The sequence below is a fragment of the Heterodontus francisci genome, chromosome 11 (assembly GCF_036365525.1).
Source record: "Heterodontus francisci isolate sHetFra1 chromosome 11, sHetFra1.hap1, whole genome shotgun sequence".
In the NCBI taxonomy this organism is placed as follows: Eukaryota; Metazoa; Chordata; class Chondrichthyes; order Heterodontiformes; family Heterodontidae; genus Heterodontus; species Heterodontus francisci.
The window spans coordinates 117,452,667-117,472,782 of NC_090381.1; the positions used below are offsets into that span (position 1 = coordinate 117,452,667).

Consider the following 20,116-nt stretch of genomic DNA (forward strand, 5'->3'; position numbering starts at 1 on the left):
TGGAAAGTCCTCATCAGGGAACTCCTCTTTGCTGACGATGCTGCTTTAACATCTCACACTGAAGAGTATCTGCAGAGTCTCATTGACAGGTTTGCGGCTGCCTGCAACGGATTTGGCCTAAACATCAGCCTCAAGAAAACGAACATCTTGGGACAGGACGTCAGAAATGCTCGATCCATCAATATCGGCGACCACGCTCTGGAAGTGGTTCAAGAGTTCACCTACCTAGGCTCAACTATCACCAGTAACCTGTCTCTAGATGCAGAAATCAACAAGCGCATGAGAAAGGCTTCCACTGCTATGTCCAGACTGGCCAAGAGAGTGTGGGAAAATGGCGCACTGACATGGAACACAAAAGTCCGAGTGTATCAAGCCTGTGTCCTCAGTACCTTGCTCTACGGCAGCGAGGCCTGGACAACTTATGTCAGCCAAGAGCGACGTCTCAATTCATTCCATCTTCGCTGCCTCCGGAGAATACTTGGCATCAGGTGGCAGTATCTCCAACACAGAAGTCCTCGAAGCGGCCAACATCCCCAGCTTATACACTACTGAGTGAGCGGCGCTTCAGATGGCTTGGCCATGTGAGCCGCATGGAAGATGGCAGGATCCCCAAAGACACATTGTACAGCGAGCTCGCCACTGGTATCAGACCCACTGGCCGTCCATGTCTCCGCTTTAAAGACGTCTGCAAACGCGACATGAAGTCCTGTGACATTGATCACAAGTCGTGGGAGTCAGTTGTCAACGATCGCCAGAGCTGGCGGGCAGCCATAAAGGCAGGGCTAAAGAGAGGCGAGTCGAAGAGACTTAGCAGTTGGCAGGAAAAAAGACAGAAGCGCAAGGGGAGAGCCAACTGTGTAACAGCCCCGACAAACAAATTTTTCTGCAGCACCTGTGCAAGAATCTGTCACTCTAGAATTGGCCTTTAGAGCCACTCCAGGCGCTGCTCTACAAACTACTGACCACCTCCAGGCACTTAACCATTGTCTCTCGAGACAAGGAGGGCAAAGAAGAGGTAGCAGCATTATTTATTCACATTCTTCCATTTCTCCCGACCTCCTGAAAGCACTAGGATACATCTCCACAGGTACCACCTGTCCTCTGAGAACTTTCGCAGACACCCATTCTTCAGGCGTGAGCCTAGTCGGTTGGTGTAACCAGGCTGTGTAATTGCGGAAGGCATCACATCCAAGCCTGCTCTCACCTGACAGTCTGTGCACATGCACTTTCCAGTAGGTGTCACTGGATAGCCATTGGGTCAGGAACCCTGGCTGATCTCTCCCCTTTTTAAGCCCATTGCACTGCAATTTCCCATTGCTGTCCTGGATGAATTTAGCTAAGTCAGCATAAGTCAATATCATCAGCATTTTGAAGGATCAAATTCACTTCCACATATCAAATAAAACGGAAGCCAAGCAAGATCATCCAGGCAGCACTCCAACCGCTACCAAGTGCCGAAAGTCAAACTTCACATGCACACAAAGAAAGTTTCACATTAATTTCAATTTGTTAACATCAAAAGCAGCAAAATACGCATTTGGATAAATCAAGGAACTTAACACAGCAGTCACTTTCAAATGGAGCATTGCAATTTAAATGCTGGCAAAGAAAAGAATTTTTAAAACCCCCCTTGGCCTGAATTATCTTCAAATCAGAGCTTGGGGATCAGCCACTTGCTGTAAGTCCATGATTATGTTTCTTCTCATTCCTTTATGTTGCAATTGCCACTGTTTATGCTGAATTCCTTCGCGTTATTTGCACTCCTCACCCCTACAAACTGTGGATATTTAAGAATATCTGAAAAATGCCATAGACACAGTTCAGCTCTCAGATAGGCAGGTGTTGTCAGAACCCTGTGCCTCGAGCTATTAAAAAAGGCACTTCAGATTAAACAAATGCTACAAAAGCAATCACCTCCCACATCACTGAACCCTGCCAGCGCAAGCTGTATTCAAATGAGGAGGCAAAGCACACCCACACAGAAACAGACTCTGCTATAGTATACTATGCTCCTGCAGAGTGAGATTTTTCAATCTTTACTAAGATCTTAAGAGGTAATTTTGCAATTTTAGAATCCTGTGCGCTGATGATTGGAGAAATTAGACCACATTTTATTTTGCTACAGAATTGTATTCCAAGCTGCTGGAAACAAACAGTGCTTTACTGAATTGGAGGATAGCATGAATCTCATTTGTACTGAGCTATAACTTTGCTTCCCTCCATTAAAGCGTAAAATTATATCTCAAGAAGGTAATCAGTTTTATATTGTTCTCAAAGCCCTCCTTAAATAGATTTGAACAAATTTAATCTTGGGGGTAAAAAAGATCTGGGTCTTCACCTCAAATCTCAGGCAGGCTCAGAGTTTGCCAAACTATTTAAATGCAGCTCTACCATCAGCTGAACTGATTCCTTTTAAAATGAAACAATCATTGTCTCACTGTATAAATATGGCCTCACTTTGTGATGGCACTGAGACAGACTCTGATATGTAGCTCTATTCAGTGTTCTCTTTGCTTTTGTTTAAACTATCTATACTACTTTTCAGATTTTTTCCCCCTTTTATGTTACATTATTGTGCCTTCATTATGAAATCCCCATTTTTCTATGAATCAAAGTTCAGAAACCTAATGCCTGGGGAATGTGAGCCCTGAGGATAGATTTCCACCTACATATTGCTCCAGACTGCTGACAGTGCATATCTCTCGTGCCCATCCCATTAAGCAATCCATAGCAACACTACACTTTTGGATATTTATTATAAATTATTGTCCCTGTCAGTGAATAACTTTCTTTTCTCAATCCCTCTAACCAAGATAGAGTGATAAACAGCAGTTACACATTGCAATATAAACTGAACTCATTGAAAGCACAATGCTATTCTATATTTTTGATAATTGAGCATTACAGCACAGCTTAACATACTTAGTTATGACATTTACACCGTCTAGACTCTGACAGTTAGTAAATAATAGGTTCTTAAACGGACCCTGGTCCCTGAATGACAAATGGATTAACTAAAGGGAGAACTGGTGGGGGGGTGGGGGGCATTAATCTACTGCTTAAGTGCAGAGTTTGAGACTAGAAGCAAATCTACAGTATTTAAAGAGCCCTTTTATTGTTTTATATTTAATAAGGCAAGCTTCTGTACAAGAGCAGGAGCAGGCTAGGAAAGAGGAACGTGGGTGTTCGCAGTCTACAGATACTAGATGGTAGAAGAGTGACATTCAGGTGCTGCAGAGTCTTAAGGCACAGCTTCACACTCATCCTGCTCCACACCATTGAGCTGTCCACCTCAGTCATGCCACTGCAGAAGAAAGCTAAAGAGAGATCAGACACTTCCCCAAAGGGAGAAAGGAAGAAACTGGATGAATGGCCTGTAATGAAGTGCGAATTGTTCATCCACAGTTGTATCTTTCAGGAAAATTCAGGGGTGGGTGGGTGGGGAGAAAAATATTTAACACACACAAGGGAAAAGGAGTCGAAACCCAAAAAAAGCTGAAGCATACTCAGCAGGTATGCACTTCAGCAGAGTACCCCACCATTTTGAAATTATTAGTTCCAGTTATGAATTCAAATTAAAAATCTATTCTGAAACAATTTTCCTTCAATATTTATTGAAATCTTAAATGCATGAATGGCTGGCATTTGCCGATTGCCCATCATACATAGATATTGTAAGAGGCCTATCCAAAGGGCATGAAATGTGTCCGAGATTGACAAGCTAATCATTTTATATTCAGCCAAATCTTCTTTAGTCCCCAGGGGAGTTTTAAAACATTAATTAAAAATTCACACGACCAGAAATAAGAGTGTGTCATTCACTGCGTCCTGGTTCACATTCCAAAGCTGAGCCTACTGAAGTTATGCTGCTACTAAATCACTTCTATGGACAGAAAGGTTTCACATCAATGTGAAGATAAGATAGGTTTGGATGAAGAAGGCCCTTCAACACATTCAATCTCCTGCTTTCAGAATACCAATATTGCCCTCTCCCTATTTTCTGTGCTCTTTCTTAGATGAGCCCAATGACTGGCTTCAATCACACTTCCTGTTGACCTACTCCAGTGTTGACACTCCACGCGAAGAAATAATTCCTGAGCTTTGACCAAAACTTATCCTTCATGCCCACTTGCTCTTCTGCCCCAATGCAATGTTAACGGCCAATTTCCATTTCCCTATATTTCGATGCGTGCTCTTGTACAGAAGCCTGCTTTCAATCTATCTTAAAATACATTAAAATTTTAACATCTGCACACACTTCCTACCAACATTCTTAGAAATATCTACATCCATATTGATAATAGCAGCTGCCTATATAAACTCAGCACACTGTAATTACACTTTTATAAAAATAAGGACGGAACGTATCACTTCAAAATAGGGACTGATTATGTCTGCGCATCCTGGTCCAATTAGACTCTGCTATCTCACCCCATTTCACTTGAGGGCAAGAGTTAATCTCAACTCTCCATATACATCATGGGGACTAATTAGTAGATCATTATTTTAAAAACAAAGACTTTTGTGGAGGACTGGGGATGCAGCCAGCTAACACACTCTCCTTTCACATCTGGGACTCTGACATACAGTTGGGACGAAAGTCTGATCTCTCCGACAGCAGCCCTGAGTCCCTGGTGGACAGGGCCTGACACATACAGATAATTCATTCAAGGCCCCAAAAAGGGAAAGTTCAGAGTGCAGCAAGAGGAGCACATTATAGAGACCTCTCATTTTAAAAAGACTATCAAACAGGGTATCACAGCCAAACTAAATTCCAAACACATTTCCTCCCCATTCTTGGTTGCAGTTCCAGTAAGTAATTCGAAGACTTTGTTGTCCTACGCTATACCTCAAATAAAACAGGCAAAAACACAAGTAACATTGTTCATCACTATTTCACCCTGAGAGCTAAACCTCTCCAGGTTTACTAGGATTCCACCCAGCTGCTCAAGAGGCTCCAGACATTGACTGCAGTTTATATAAGCATTAAAAACAGAAAATGCTGGAAATACTCAGCAGGTCAGGCAGCATCTGTGGAGAGAGAAGCAGTGTTAACGTTTCGGGTCTGTGACCTTTCATCAGAACTGGCAAAGGTTAGAAAAGAAAAAGCTTATATTTGCATTAGTTGATTAGCTCTTGCTTCTAAATCAGCCAGCAGGAAGTTGAAGGTTTGAAGGGTGAGTAAAGTTCAGTATCGGTAGGGCACAAAATGGGAGGTAGCAGATCAGTCACCCATTACACAACCCACCCAATTTTTCCCTTACATGAACTTGAGTTTCTAGGGAATTGGAGAGAAGTAATGGAGGGGTATAGTAGATCAGAAAATTTACATGATGTACCAAGGACGAGCCCTGTATAGGCTACCTGCACACTGTTGTCCCTGCAGTACTAGAGGGCCAGAGTGGGGTCTGTACCTACCCAATGCTGCCCCCTGTAGCACTGGAGAGTCAGTGCCTCGTATCTGCCCATTGTTGCCTCCTACAGTACTGGAAGGTCAGAGTGGGGTCTGCACCCCCATACCTTCGGAGGAGCAGTTGGGGAAGGAAAAAAATCCAAGAAGTATCAGGAAGGATGATCAGAGCTGTAATCCAATCTAAGGATTGATATGATATTTAAAAACTTTTTAAGTAGTTAATAATTTGAATACCTTGAAGTTGTAGTCTCATAACTCACTCCCAGCTGACTGTCATTTGAGACTTTCCATCTGGACTGTAAAGTATCTTTAATAAACACGCAACTACAAAAAAAAACTACATAAAAATGAAGCCTTAATAGTGAAATATAATTGACACCCCTCAAACCTGCATTCAATTATCAAAAGCTGGTCTTATACATACAAAGGCCATTTCTTGCTCTGGACACGTTTGAGAGCTCAGCTCCTCCTTGCCTGCAGGTCTCTGTAAATCTGAGAGGCTACTACAAGTGACCCCTGGTGGATTCCAGTAAAATCAACTGAAGCAGGTATCCAGTAGCATTTCCACAGGATCGTTGTGCCCCTGTGCTTAGACCTTCATTTTAAAGAGCGGAGAAAGTTGTATTTATTACTAGTAGTAAACATGCTGCCTACAGTCTGCAGACAAGAAATCTCTCTGCATCTACTGGTTTAGTGTTATATCTGCTGTACTGAGGTGGCAGGACTGTATCTCCAACACAGAAGTCCTCGAGGCAGCCAACATCCCCAGCTTATACACACTACTGAGTCAGCGGCGCTTGAGATGGCTTGGCCATGTGAGCCACATGGAAGATGGCAGGATCCCCAAAGACACATTGTACAGCGAGCTCGCCACTGGTATCAGACCCACCGGCCGTCCATGTCTCCGCTTTAAAGACGTCTGCAAACGCGACATGAAATCCTGTGACATTGATCACAAGTCATGGGAGTCAGTTGCCAGCGTTTGCCAGAGCTGGCGGACAGCCATAAAGGCGGGGCTAAAGTGTGGCAAGTCGAAGAGACTTAGCAGTTGGCAGGAAAAAGGAGAGGCGCAAGGAGAGAGCCAACTGTGTAACAGCCCCGACAAAAAAACTTTTCTGCAGCACCTGTGGAAGAGTCTGTCACTCTAGAATTGGCCTTTATAGCCACTCCAGGCGCTGCTCCACAAACCACTGACCACCTCCAGGCGCTTACCCATTGTCTCTCGAGATAAGGAGGCCAAAGACTGATACTGTACATGGAGTCGAAATCTGGTGTTAAGACATGAACGGATTCTAAACTGAAGCAGAGGGGACAGCAGACAGTCTCATTCCTCTGGTGTCAGGTCAGGTCCTGGCTTCAAATTCAGGCTGCATTGACATGGCTTTCCTTTGCTGTAATGCTACACAATACACCATCTCTCATACATGTATACGAAACACACGTACCCATATAGGATCCATTCAGGACAAGGTCCAATTAGAAACAGGGAACGTGCTACAAGACATGGGGAAAGAACGGGGGAGTGGAACTAACTGGATTACTCTTTGAATGAGCTGGCGGAGACTCGATGGGCCAAATGGCCTCTTTCTGAGCTATACTTTCTATGATTTTATGATTCTATAAACTATCAGAACAGGATGGTAAAGAAAATTGTATCCAGAGCAAGAAATGGCCTTTGTATGTATAAGACCAGCTTTTGATAATTGAAATAAAAACAAGAAATGTTGGAACCACTCAGCAGGTCTGGCAGCATCTGTGGAAAGAGAAGCAGAGTTAACATTTCAGGTCAGTGACCCTTCACTGACCCAAATCGTTAACTCTGCTTCTCTTTCCACAGATGCTGCCAGACCTGAGTGGTTCCAGCATTTCTTGTTTTTATTTCAGATTTCCAGCATCCGCAGTATTTTGCTTTTATTTTGATAATTGAATGCAGGTTTGAGGGGTGTCACTTATATTTCACTATTAAGGCTTCATTTTTATGTAGTTTTTTTTTGTAGTTGCATGTTTATTAAAGATACTTTACAGTCCAGATGGAAAATTAATCCCTTTAGTTTGAACTGTTGAAACCTCACACCAAATCTTAAGATCCCAAGAGTAACCACAAGCTTTTCTAAGGTTTGTGGGAAGGGGTATGGGCAAAGAGGGAGAGAAATATCAACCTGATATCAGATATTTAATGAGTACTTTGTATCGGTTTTTACTATGGAATGGATTCTGACAACATATTGGCAGAAACAGAGATGGTAAAGGTAATGGATGGGGTGAAAATTACTAGCCAGGATGTACTGGAAAGGCTGGCTATGCTTAGACTGGATAAGTTTCCTGTTCCGGACGGCTTGCATCCCAGGTTGCTAAAGGAAGTGGGGTGGAGATAGCGAAAGGCTTGCCTAAATCTTGCAATCTTCCCTGGATACGGGGGAGGTGACAGAGGATTGGAGAGTGGCAAATGTGACAACCTTATTCAAGAAAGGGTGTAAGGACAATCCTAGTAACTACAGGCCAGTCAGTTTAACATCAGTGGTGGGTAAGGTTTTAGAAACAATAATCAGAGAAAAAAAATTTAACAGACACTTGGAGAGGTTTGAGATAATTAAGCCAGCACGGATTTGTAAAAGGCTGATCGTTCTTGACTAATCCACTGAACTTTTTGGTGAAATAACAGAACGTTGATGAAGTGAAAGTCGTGGATGTTGTTTATATGGATTTTAAGAAAGTGCATGGGACCACCATCAACTGCAAGTTCCCCTCCAAGTCACACACCATCCTGACTTGGAACTATATCGCCGTTCCTTCACTATCACTGGGTCAAAATCCTGGAACTCCCTTCCTAACAGCACTGTGGGTATACCTACTCCACATGGACTACAGCGGTTCAAGAAGGCAGCTCACCACCACCTTCTCAAGGGCAATTAGGGATGGGCAATAAATGCTGGCCTGGCCAGTGATGCCCACATCCCATGAATAACAAAAAAAAAGTACCACATAATAGGCTGGTTAACAACACTGAGGCTCATGAAATAGGAGAGTCAGTATCAGCTTGGATAAAAAATTGGCTTCAGGGCGGCACAGTGGTTAGCACCACACCCTCACAGCTCCAGCGACCCGGGTTCGATTCTGGGTACTGTCTGTGCAGATTTTGCAAGTTCTCCCTGCGACCGTGGGGGTTTCTGCCGGGTGCTCCGGTTTCCTCCCACCGCCAAAGACTTGCAGGTTGATAGGTAAATTGGCCATTGTAAATTGCCCCTAGTATTGGTAGATGGTAGGGGAATTGAGGAAAGGTGGGGATGTGAGAGGGTAATGGGATTAATGTGGGATTGGTTTAAATGGGTGGTTGATGGTCGGCACAGACCCGGTGGGCCGAAGGACCTGTTTCAGTGCTGTATCTCTAAATAAATAAATAAATAGAGAACAATGAGTCGTGGTAAATAAATGCAAAATACCGCAGATGCTGGAAATCTGAAACAGAAACAAGAAGTGCTGGAAATATTCAGCAGGTCTGGCAGCATCTGTGGAGAGAAAAGTAAAGTTAATGTTTCAGGTCTGTGACCTATCATCAGAACTGGCAAAGGTTAGAAGAGAATTAGGTTTCAAGCAAGTGAAGGGGAGAGGGGGTGGAGAAGAGAACAAAGGGGGAGGTGTTTGATAGGGCAGGAGAGATTAAATAACAAAGCTGTCCTGGGACAAAGGCAAAGCGTGTGCTAATGCTTATGGTGAAAGACAAAGCATTAGGCCAGAGAGACTGTTAATAGCGGAATAATGAGCAACTCTGTCTCCATGAAAAGCAGGAACATGGTTAAAAAATAAAATATTAAAGAAAGGCCAGTCACACTCTGAAATTATTGAACTCAATGTTCAATCTGCAAGGCTAATCAAAACGTCAGGTGCTGCTCCTCGAGCTTGCATTGATGTTCACTGGAACACTGGAGCAGGTCAAAGACAGAAATGTTGGCATGACAGCAGAGGGGAGTTTTGAAATGGCAAGCAACCGGAAGTTCGGGGTCATGCTTTCAGACTGAGCGGAGTTGTTCAGCAAACCTGCACTAATGCTTTGTCTTTCAGTGCACCATTAACATAGCGTTTGCCTTTGCTCCATGATTTTCTGGTCAGCTATTCTCTGTGACCCTCTGTCCTATCAACACCTTGTCTTTTGTTATCTCTTGCCTCACCCCCACTTTAATTGCTTAAAACCTATTACATTTCTAACATTTGCCAGTTTTGATGAAAGGTCAATGACGTGAAATGTTAGCTCTGCTTCTCTCTCCACAGATGCTGCCAGACCTGCTGAGTAATTCCAGCATTTCTGTTTTTGTTTCAGATGGACCTGGGGGCTTCATGTGCATAGATCTTTGAAGGCAGCAGGACATACTGAGAGAGTGGTTGGCAAAGCATATGGGATCTTGGGCTTCATAAATAGAGGTATTGAGTACAAAAGCAAGGAGGTTATGCTGAACCTTTATAAAGCTCTGGTTCAGTCACAACTAGAGTATTGTGTCTATTTCTGGTCATCACACTTTAGGAAGGATGTGAGGGTTCTTGAGAAGGTGTAGAAGAGATTTAGCAGAATGGTTCCAGGGATGGGGCAGTTTAGATACAAGGTTAGGTTGGAGAAGCTGGGGTTTTTCTTCTTGGTGCAAAGGAGGTTGAGGGGAGATTTGATACAATAGTTGTACAAGATTATGACAGGTTTGGATAAGGTAGACAGAGAAAAGCCATTTCCATTAGCTGATGGTACAGGGACACAGATTTTGGGCAAGAAATGCAGGGGGGATGTGAGGAAGAACTTTTCTCTGCAGCGAGTTGTAATGACCTGGACCTCGCTGCCTACGAGGGTGCTGAAAATGAAGATGATCAATAATTTTAAGAAACTGGATGGGCACTTGAGGGAAATAAACTTACAAGGCTATGTGGATGGAGCGGGGAATGGGACTGACTGGATTTCTGTAGAGAGCCAGCATGGACTTGATGGGCCGAATGGTCTCAATGATTCTATATTAAGGAGCTGTCAGCAATGGCCATTTGTTTACAATATAAATAGTTATGCACAGTATACTATTGTAGTGGTTATGGTGCTGGACCACCATCAGAGGTTGCAAGTTCAAATCTCACCATGTCAAGTTGTGAAATTGAAGCTTTATGCCAAAGCTTCACGTTGTAAAAGTAACCAACGCTTTTTTTTTGGGAGGCTTGGGCAGGGGCGCAAAGAATATAGAAAATGGGTAGAAAAATAACCACTTGATGTTAAGCAACCGCTAGTAAAGGCCTTGCTTCTTTTTAAAGTAAATCTGTAGCTGCACAGTAAAACGACCATGAAAACTTCGGGTTTATGAAAACCCAGCTGGTTCACCACTGTTCTTCAGAAATGTGAGCGTACCTGTGGCTCCAGTCCTACAATACAAGGTTAATTTTAAATGCTGTCTGAAGAGGCTGGCACACTACTCAATTGCAACCATCAATTACTACACAGGAAGGTGTGAATAATAATCAAGGCCTTGCCAGTTATAGAACCATAGAATGATACAGCACAGAAGGAGTCTCTTTGAAAGAGCTATCCAATTAATCCTGTTCGCCCTGCTCACATCCTGAGAATAAAACAAGGTCCCTGAAAACAACAGTCTGATAAATAAACAATCAGCTGCAATGAAAGCTGTACTCCCGAGCTTCCAAGCTCGTGTTGTTCCAGGTGGAATGAGTGGAGCCTCTATGCTGAATAGTATGCGATATGCCTGCCTAAATATTTGATCTTTCCTTGTATTGTTCAATGTACTGACAACTGCCCAGAATGGTTTCACCAACAGAGGAACAGAGGTCAGAATATCCACCATCAAACTTGGTCATTACAGACTCTGCTGAGAAAGTTGAACTACTCCTTTATTTACTCTCTAAACTTTGCAAAACATACCCTCGTCAAGCAACAAACCTGAACAAGTTTTGCTCAGCAAAAAGATCCTTCCATTCAGCTTACACTGCTCCTGAGTAGGCACAATTGATAAATTATCACATAGCTTTACAGACAATTCAAATGTTTATTGTGAAAGTTTGTATGTTGGGGTGTAAATGTGAGAGGTCTAGAACTAGAATGGGATGTGTTAATTTTCATGATACTACCCAGTGAATCCAACAGTAAAAGAATGCCAAGAGCATTTGCCCATCAGCATCATTTATCTCGTTCAGTATTTGATCTATCTACATGCATAGACTAATTGGTGCTGGTCAGATATCTCATATAATCAACGGGAATTACAAAAGCAACAATTTTCCTACAGAAAAGTAACACAAATTCTTAAGGATATTGAGAAACAGAGGAGCAGGAGTAGGCCATTCAGCCCACTGAGCCTGTCCTGCCATTCAATATGATCATGGCTGATCATCCACTTCAATGCCCTTTTCCCACACTATCCTCATATTCCTTTATGTCATTGGTATTTAGAAATCTCTCAGTCTCTGCTTTAAACATACTCAATGACTGAGCCTCCACAGCCCTCTGGGGTAGAGAATTCCAAAGATTCACAACGCTCCAAGTAAAGAAATTTCTCCTCATCTCTGTCCCAAGTGGCTTCCCCCTTAATTTGAAATTGTGTCCCCAGGTTCTAGACTCCCCAACCCCATCTTACCTGCATCTACCCCCTGTCTATCCCTTTAAGTATTTTGTAGGTTTCAAGGAGATCACCTCTCATTCTTCGAAACTCTAGAGAATACAGGCCCAGTTTCCACAATCTCTCTTCATAGGACAGTCCCGCCATCCTGGGAACACGTCTGGTGAACCTTCGTTGCACTCCCTCTATGGCAATAATATCCTTCCTAAGGTAAGGGGACCAAAACTGCACACAGTACTCCAGGTGCGGTCTAACCAAGGTTCTTTACAAGGTTCTTTGCGGAGACATTGGGGAGACCAAGCGCAGACTGGGTGACCGCTTTGCGGAACATCTCCGCTCAGTCCGCAAGCAGGACCCTGAGCTTCCGGTTGCTTGCCATTTCAACACTCCCCCCTGCTCTCATGCTCATATCTCTGTCCTGGGATTGCTGCAGTGTTCCAGTGAACATCAATGCAAGCTCGAGGAACAGCATCTCATCTACCGATTAGGCACACTACAGCCTGCCGGACTGAACATTGAGTTCAATAATTTCAGAGCATTACAGCCCCCCATTTTACTTTCATTTTTAGTTATTTTTTCTTCCTTGTTCTTACATTCTTTTTTTACAATTTTTTTTGCATTTATTTCATTTCATCTTAGTTTGTTCAGTTTGCTTACCCACTGTTTTTTTTCAGGTTTGCACTTGCTGCTGTTCAATATTCAGTGTATTAATACCTAATCTGTACTAATGCTTTGTCTTTCAACATACCATTAACATATTGTTTGCCTTTGCTCCGTGACCTTTTGGTCAGCTATGTGGCCTGGTCCAATCTAGACCTCCTTTGTTATCTCTTGCCCCACCCCCACCTCACTTGCTTATAACCTGCGACTTTTCTAATATTTGTCAGTTCCGAAGAAGGGTCACTGACCCGAAACGTTAACTCAGCTTCTCTTTTCACAGATGCTGCCAGACCTGCAGAGTGGTTCCAGCATTTCTTGTTTTTATTTCAGCTTTCAGTGACTTATTGACAAGAACACCCAAGTCCCTTTGCATAACTACACTTTCTAATCTCTTACCTTTTAAGAAATACTCTGCACATCTGTTCCCCTACCAAAATGGATAACCTCACATTTTTCCACATTATATTCCATCTGCCACATTCTTGCCCACTCATCAAGTCTGCCCAAATCCCCTTGAAGCCGCTTTGCATCTTCCTCACAACACACATTCCCACCTAGTTTTGTGTCATTCGCATTCTTGGAAATATTACCTTTGGTCCCCACATCCAAATCATTGATATATATTGTAAACAGCTGGAGCCCAAGTACTGATCCTTGTGGTACCCCACTAGTCACAGCCTACTAATGCGTGAATGACCAGTATATTCCTACTTTCTGCCTGTTAACCAATCCTTAATCCATGCCACTATATTACCTCCTATCCCATGTGCTTTAATTTTGCTAACTGACCTTCCGTGGGGGACTTTATTAAAAGCCTTCCACCGCCTCCTCTTTATCACTTCTGGTAGTAACATATTCAAAAAACAGGTTCGTCAAACATTATCTCCCATTCACAAATCCATGTTGACTATGCCCAATCAGATTATTACTATCCAAGTGTCCATTTATCACATCCTTTAGAATAGATGCTAACATTTTCCTTACTACTGATGTAAGGCTAACAGGTCTGTAGTTCCCTGTTTACTCACTCCCTTCCTTCTTAAATAGTGGGGTGACATTTGCTACCTTCCAATCTGTAGGAACCGTTCCAGAATCTATAGAATTTTGGAAGATGATCACCAGTGCATCCACTATCTCCACCTCTTTTAACACTCTGAGATGTAGAATATCAGGTCCTGGGGTCTTATCAACCTTCAGCCCCATTAATTTTTCCAATACAACCTTCTTACTAATACTAATTTCCAATTCCTCACTCTCCCTAGTCCCTTGGATCTCTAATTCTGGGAGATTTCTTGTATCTTCCTCAGTGAAGACAGACACAAAGTAATCATTTAGCTTCTCTGCCATTTCTCTATTCCCCATTATAAATTCTCCTGACTCTGCCTATAATGGACACACATTTGTCTAAGTCAAACATTTCCTTTCTACGTACTTATAGAAGCTTTTACAGTCCATTTTGGTGCTTTTTGCTAGTTTACATTCATATTCTATTCTCCCTTTCTTGATCAGTTTCTTGGTCCTCCTTTGCTATATTGTAAAATCCTCCCAATCCTCAGGTTTACTACTATTTTTGACAACATTAAAGGCCTTTTCTTTTAATCTTATACAATCCCTAACTTCGTTGTTAGCCATGGTTGACTGCCTTTACTTCTGGGGTTTTTGTGCCTTAAAGGAATGTACAGTTGCTGTACATTTTTAAAGACTATCCAATGCCTATGTATTGTCATACCTTAATGTATTTTCCCAATCCGCCTCAGCCAATTTGTCCTTCATAATTTCCTTTGTTCAAATTTAATACCCCGGCTTCAGATTGAAGCATCACTATCACACAGTAGAAATAATGACTATGTAGAGGGCACACAATACCCCTTAAACCGGCTGCTGCAGCTCACCCATACCCAGAACAGCCACTGACCGCCCTAACCTCATCCCCAGAACAACCGCTGACCATCCCAAACCAGCCGTTGAACATCCCACGCCCACATCGGCCACTGAACACCCTACCCACAAACCTGCCGATCATCCCTCCCGCACCCCCCACAGACTGGCTGCTGACCCTGCCTCCCAAGACCAGCTGCTGACCAGCAACCCCCCCACCCCCACTCCCAGAACAGCTGTTGACCCAACACCAGAGCAGCCACTGACACCACTACCCACCCCCACTTCCCCCGCCAACCTGAGCCCGGCCACTGGCCCTGTCCACCTCCCAGACTGGCTGCTGACCCCCCACCACACCTCAGACACTGACCATTCCAGCACAATTTAACTGTGAAACCCAGGGCTACTTCAAATTTCATTGTCAATCAGGACACACTGACTACATTGAAAGTTCTAAAAGCGCAATTCATAGTGTGAAGTGTTTTGAGACCTGAGATATGATAATATCTGGTGTAATGTAGCACCTTATGAGACTTCACATACATTCTGGAGGGTTGCTAACAAAACCATTGGTTTGCTCTACGAAGTCTAGTGTCTTCTGCACCACCACCTTCTCAAGGGAAATTACGGTGAGGCAATGAATGCTGACCTCGCATGTGTGGGGTTGGGGGGGGTGGGGTAGAAGAGGGTGCTACAGAATTACCACCTGTACTCTTAGCGCAGAGTTACTAAGTCTTTTAAACACACACACACTATTGTGTTTAAATTACTTACTGTGGAAAAAAACGAGAATTCCCCATAATTACAGAGAATCAGAAGTATAAGTAGTTACCAGAAAGGCACTTCAATGCCCTGTTGGATAGCCTTATATGTATAGTGGGCCTGTACTCACCCACATAGGGTCCAGGGGCTCCATATCTTGCATGCGCACCACATCCATGCTGATTTCGATTCTATTGCCTGGTACCCCCTCATGTGGCTCATCGCTGAAGGACAGGTCAATCGGCTGGACATTTAATACTGGTCTGCAAAATACAAATGAACCATCATGTCGAGGTAAAGCTTTCATAAACTTACTCTCACCTGCCTGAACACACAAACCATTTCTTTTCAGGGTCTCACACACACACAGCAAGATTCACGTTCTCTGGATTGTTCGTCTCGGCCTCTACACAGTCAGGACTACTTGCCTGCAGGTTCACTCAAAAAGTCTCCGCTCACCAACTTCCCTGCACAGCAAGTGGCAGACTGATGTACGACGGAAGGTGGCAGCACATGAAATAATCATGACTTAACCTGGCACATTCCATCCATGAACACTGGCCCCATGTGTACTTGTGTGGCTAACCTCCCATTCCCAAGTAGGAAGGACATCCATTTACATAATGCCTTTCATGACCTCAGGACATCCCAAAGAAGAAGATAATTACAGCACAGGAACAGGCCCTTCGGCCCTCCAAGCCTGCGCCGATCCAGATCCTCTATCTAAACATGTCGCCTATTTTCTAAGGGTCTGTATCTCTTTGCTTCCTGCCCATTCATGTATCTGTCTAGATACATCTTAAAAGACGCTATCGTGCCCGAAACTACCACCTCCGCTGGCAACGCGTTCCAGGCACCCACCACCCTCTGCGTAAAGAACCTTCCACGCATATCCCCCCTAAACTTTTCCCCTCTCACTTTGAACTCGTGACCCCTAGTAATTGAATCCCCCACTCTGGGAAAAAGCTTCTTGCTATCCACCCTGTCTATACCTCTCATGATTTTGTACACCTCAATCAGGCCAATGCTATTTAAAGACAAAGAAGTACTTCTGAAGTACAGCCACTGTTGTACTGTAGGAAACATGGCAGTGCATTTGAACACAGCAAGCTCCCACAAACAGCAATGCAATAATGACGAGATCATCTACTTCTGTAATGCTGATTGACGGATAAATATTGGCCAAGTTATGAGTGCCATGGACAGAGTGGATAGTCAGAAGTTTTTTCCCAGGGTGGAAGAGTCAGTTACTAGGGGACACAGGTTTAAGGTGCGAGAGGCAAAGTTTAGAGGGGATGTGCGAGGCAAGTTTTTTTTTACACAGAGGGTGGTGAGTGCCTGGAACTTGCTGCCGGGGGAGGTGGTGGAAGCAAATACGATAGCGACGTTTAAGAGGCATCTTGACAAATACGTAAATAGGATGGGAATAGAGGGGTACAGACCCCGGAAGTGCAGAAGGTTTTAATTTAGACAGGCATCAAGATCGGCGAAGGCTTGGAGGGCCAAATGGCCTGTTCCTGTGCTGTTCTTTGTTCTAGGACTCTGGGAATAACTCCCCTGCTCTTCTTACAAATAGTGGCTATGGGATCTTTTACATTCACCTGGGAGAGCAGATGGGGCCTCGGTTTAACGTCTCATCTGAAAGAGGGTACCTCCAACAGTGTAGTGTTCTTTCAGTACTGCACTGGAACGTCAGTCTAGATTTTGTGCTCAAGTCTCTGGAGTGGGATTTGAATCCATGACCTCTGACTCAGAGGTGAGAGTGTTACTGAACCAAGGCTGACCCAGATGCGGAATTGTGAATACACAAATACTCATAACTGTGCAGATATTGCAACCTCCTGCAAACAGTGTTTGAAGTAATGTAATCAAACCACACCAGAGGATGATTACTTCCACCTTGACTTTAAATATCATCCTGGCTTCCGGACTGCATTTGCAATTTATGACTGGCTTCCTAATATCAGCAATATTACCAACTCACTCCTGTGAAATTCTCATGTAAAATGCTAAAATATCTCTCTGTGCCAGCATGTTTGAAGCAAAAGTGTTGGCTTATGTCACTTGGCGGATGGGGGTTTCCCTTCACCGCACTTTGCTGGCTCAGATTTCCTGTTCTGTTTTTGTCCAAGTCCCACTGTGTATTAGACAAAATGGCAAAGGTTCTTAATCAGCAGTCGTGTAAAGAACTCTACTCTAAAACTTAAACATTTATGGAGGAACTATCTGACAGAGACTTATCTACGAAGTTAGCTTCTCCTTTTAGGTTTCTCTTCATATTTTTTTGATTTCTATCAGCCATTAAATGACTGTGTGAACAGGCTGCACTGGTGCTTTTCAAATATCTCTGTGTGGGAGCTCCCCTGCAGATACCACTGCCTCCGAGGAATGCCTGCAGATACCCACATAGACATCAAGGGACTACTGCAGATACCTAGGGACTCCGAGGAACGCCTCCAGATAGCCACGGTCTCCGAGGAATGCTTGCAGAAACCCATGACTCCAAAGGACCACTGAAGATACCTACGGACGGCAAGGAACGCCTGCAGATAGCCACGGACGCCGAGGAACGCCTGCAGATAGCCACGGACGCCGAGGAACGCCTGCAGATAGCCACGTACGCCGAGGAACGCCTGCAGATAGCCACGGACGCCGAGGAACGCCTGCAGATACCCATGGATGCCAAATAACGCCTGCAGATAGCCACGGACGCCGAGGAACGCCTGCAGATAGCCACAGACGCCGAGGAACGCCTGCAGATAGCCACGGACGCCGAGGAACGCCTGCAGATACCCACGGACTCAGAGGAACACATGCAAACACCCACGGACATTGAGGAACGCCTGCAGATAGCCACGGAGGCCAAGGAACGCCTGCAGATACCCATGGACACTGAACAACGCCTGCAGATAGCCACGGACGTCGAGGAACGCCTGCAGATAGCTACGGACGCCGAGGAACACCTGCAGATACCCACGGACGCCGAGGAACGGCAGCAGATACCCACGGACGCCGAGGAACGCTAGCAGATACCCACGGACGCCGAGGAACGCTAGCAGATACCCACAGACGCCGAGGAACGCCTGCAGATACCCACACACTCCGAGGAACGCCTGCAGATACCCACAGACTCCGAGGAAGGCCAGCAGATACCCATGGACGCCGAGGAACGCCGGCAGATACCCACGGACGCCGAGGAACGCCTGCAGATAGCCACGGACGCCAAATAACGCCTGCAGATAGCCACGGACGCTGAGGAACGCCTGCAGATACCCATGGACACTGAACAACGCCTGCAGATAGCCACGGACGTCGAGGAACGCCTGCAGATAGCTACGGACGCTGAGGAACGCCTGCAGATACCCACGGACTCCGAGGAACGGCAGCAGATACCCACGGACGCCGAGGAACGCTAGCCGATACCCACGGACGCCGAGGAACGCCAGCAGATACCCACGGATGCCGAGGAACGCCTGCAGATAGCCACACACTCCGAGGAACGCCAGCAGATACCCACGGACTCCGAGGAAGGCCAGCAGATACCCATGGACGCCGAGGAACGCCGGCAGATACCCACGGACGCCGAGGAACGCCTGCAGATACCCACGGACGCCGAGGAACGCCTGCAGATACCCACTGACGCCGAGGAACGCCTGCAGATAGCCACGGACTCCGAGGAACGCCTGCAGATACCCTCGGAATCCAAGGAACGCCAGCAGATACCCACGGACGCCAAGGAACACCTGCAGATACCCACGGACGCCAAGGAACGCCTGCAGATACCCACAGACTCAGAGGAACACCTGCAAACACCCACGGACGCCGAGGAACGCCTGCAGATACCTACGGACGTCGAGGAACGCCTGCAGATACCCACGGACGTCGAGGAACGCCTGCAGATAGCCACGGATGCCAAGGAACGCCTACAGATACCCACGGACGTCGAGGAACGCCTACAGATACCCACGGATGCCGAGGAACGCCTGCAGATACCCACGGATGCCGAGGAACGCCTGCAGATACCCACGGACGTCGAGGAATGCCTGCAGATACCCACGGACGTCGAGGAACGCCTGCAGATAGCCACGGATGCCAAGGAACGCCTGCAGATACCCACGGACCCCAAAGAACCACTGCAGATACCCACGGACGCCGAGGATCGCCTGCAGATATCCACGGACCCCAAAGAACCACTGCAGATACCCACGGACGCCGAGGATCGCCTGCAGATACCCACGGACATCGAGGAATGCCTGCAGATACCCACGGACGTCGAGGAACGCCTGCAGATAGCCACGGATGCCAAGGAACGCCTACAGATACCCACGGACCCCAAAGAACCACTGCAGATACCCACGGACGCCGAGGATCGCCTGCAGATATCCACGGACCCCAAAGAACCACTGCAGATACCCACGGACGCCGAGGATCGCCTGCAGATACCCACGGACTCCGAGGAACGCCAGCAGATACCCACGGATGCCGAGGAACGCCTGCAGATAGCCACGGACTCCGAGGAACGCCTGCAGATAGCCACGGACTCCGAGGAACGCCTGCAGATAGCCACGGACTCCGAAGAACGCCTGCAGATAGCCACGGACTCCGAGGAACGCCTGCAGATACCCACGGACTCCGAGGAACGCCTGCAGATAGCCACGGACTCCGAGGAACGCCTGCAGATACCCACGGACGCCGAGGAACGCCAGCAGATACCCACAGACCCCAAAGAACCACTGCAAATACCCACTGACGCCTGCAGATACCCACGGACGCCGAAGAACGCCTGCAGATACCCACGGACTCCGAGGAA

The 20,116-nt window shown here is 45.7% G+C and overlaps 1 protein-coding gene across 10 annotated transcripts in view; it reads right to left on the bottom strand.

Moving 5' to 3' along the window:
* The window catches only part of tp63 (tumor protein p63), a 399,995-nt gene that overhangs the window by 136,671 nt on the left and 243,208 nt on the right, over positions 1 to 20,116 (bottom strand). For all 10 annotated transcript variants that reach the window (XM_068042835.1, XM_068042838.1, XM_068042833.1 and 7 more), the window contains one exon: positions 15,437 to 15,569. In XM_068042835.1, the coding sequence (XP_067898936.1) occupies positions 15,437 to 15,569 (133 nt within the window). The remainder of the gene's footprint in view (positions 1 to 15,436; positions 15,570 to 20,116) is intronic.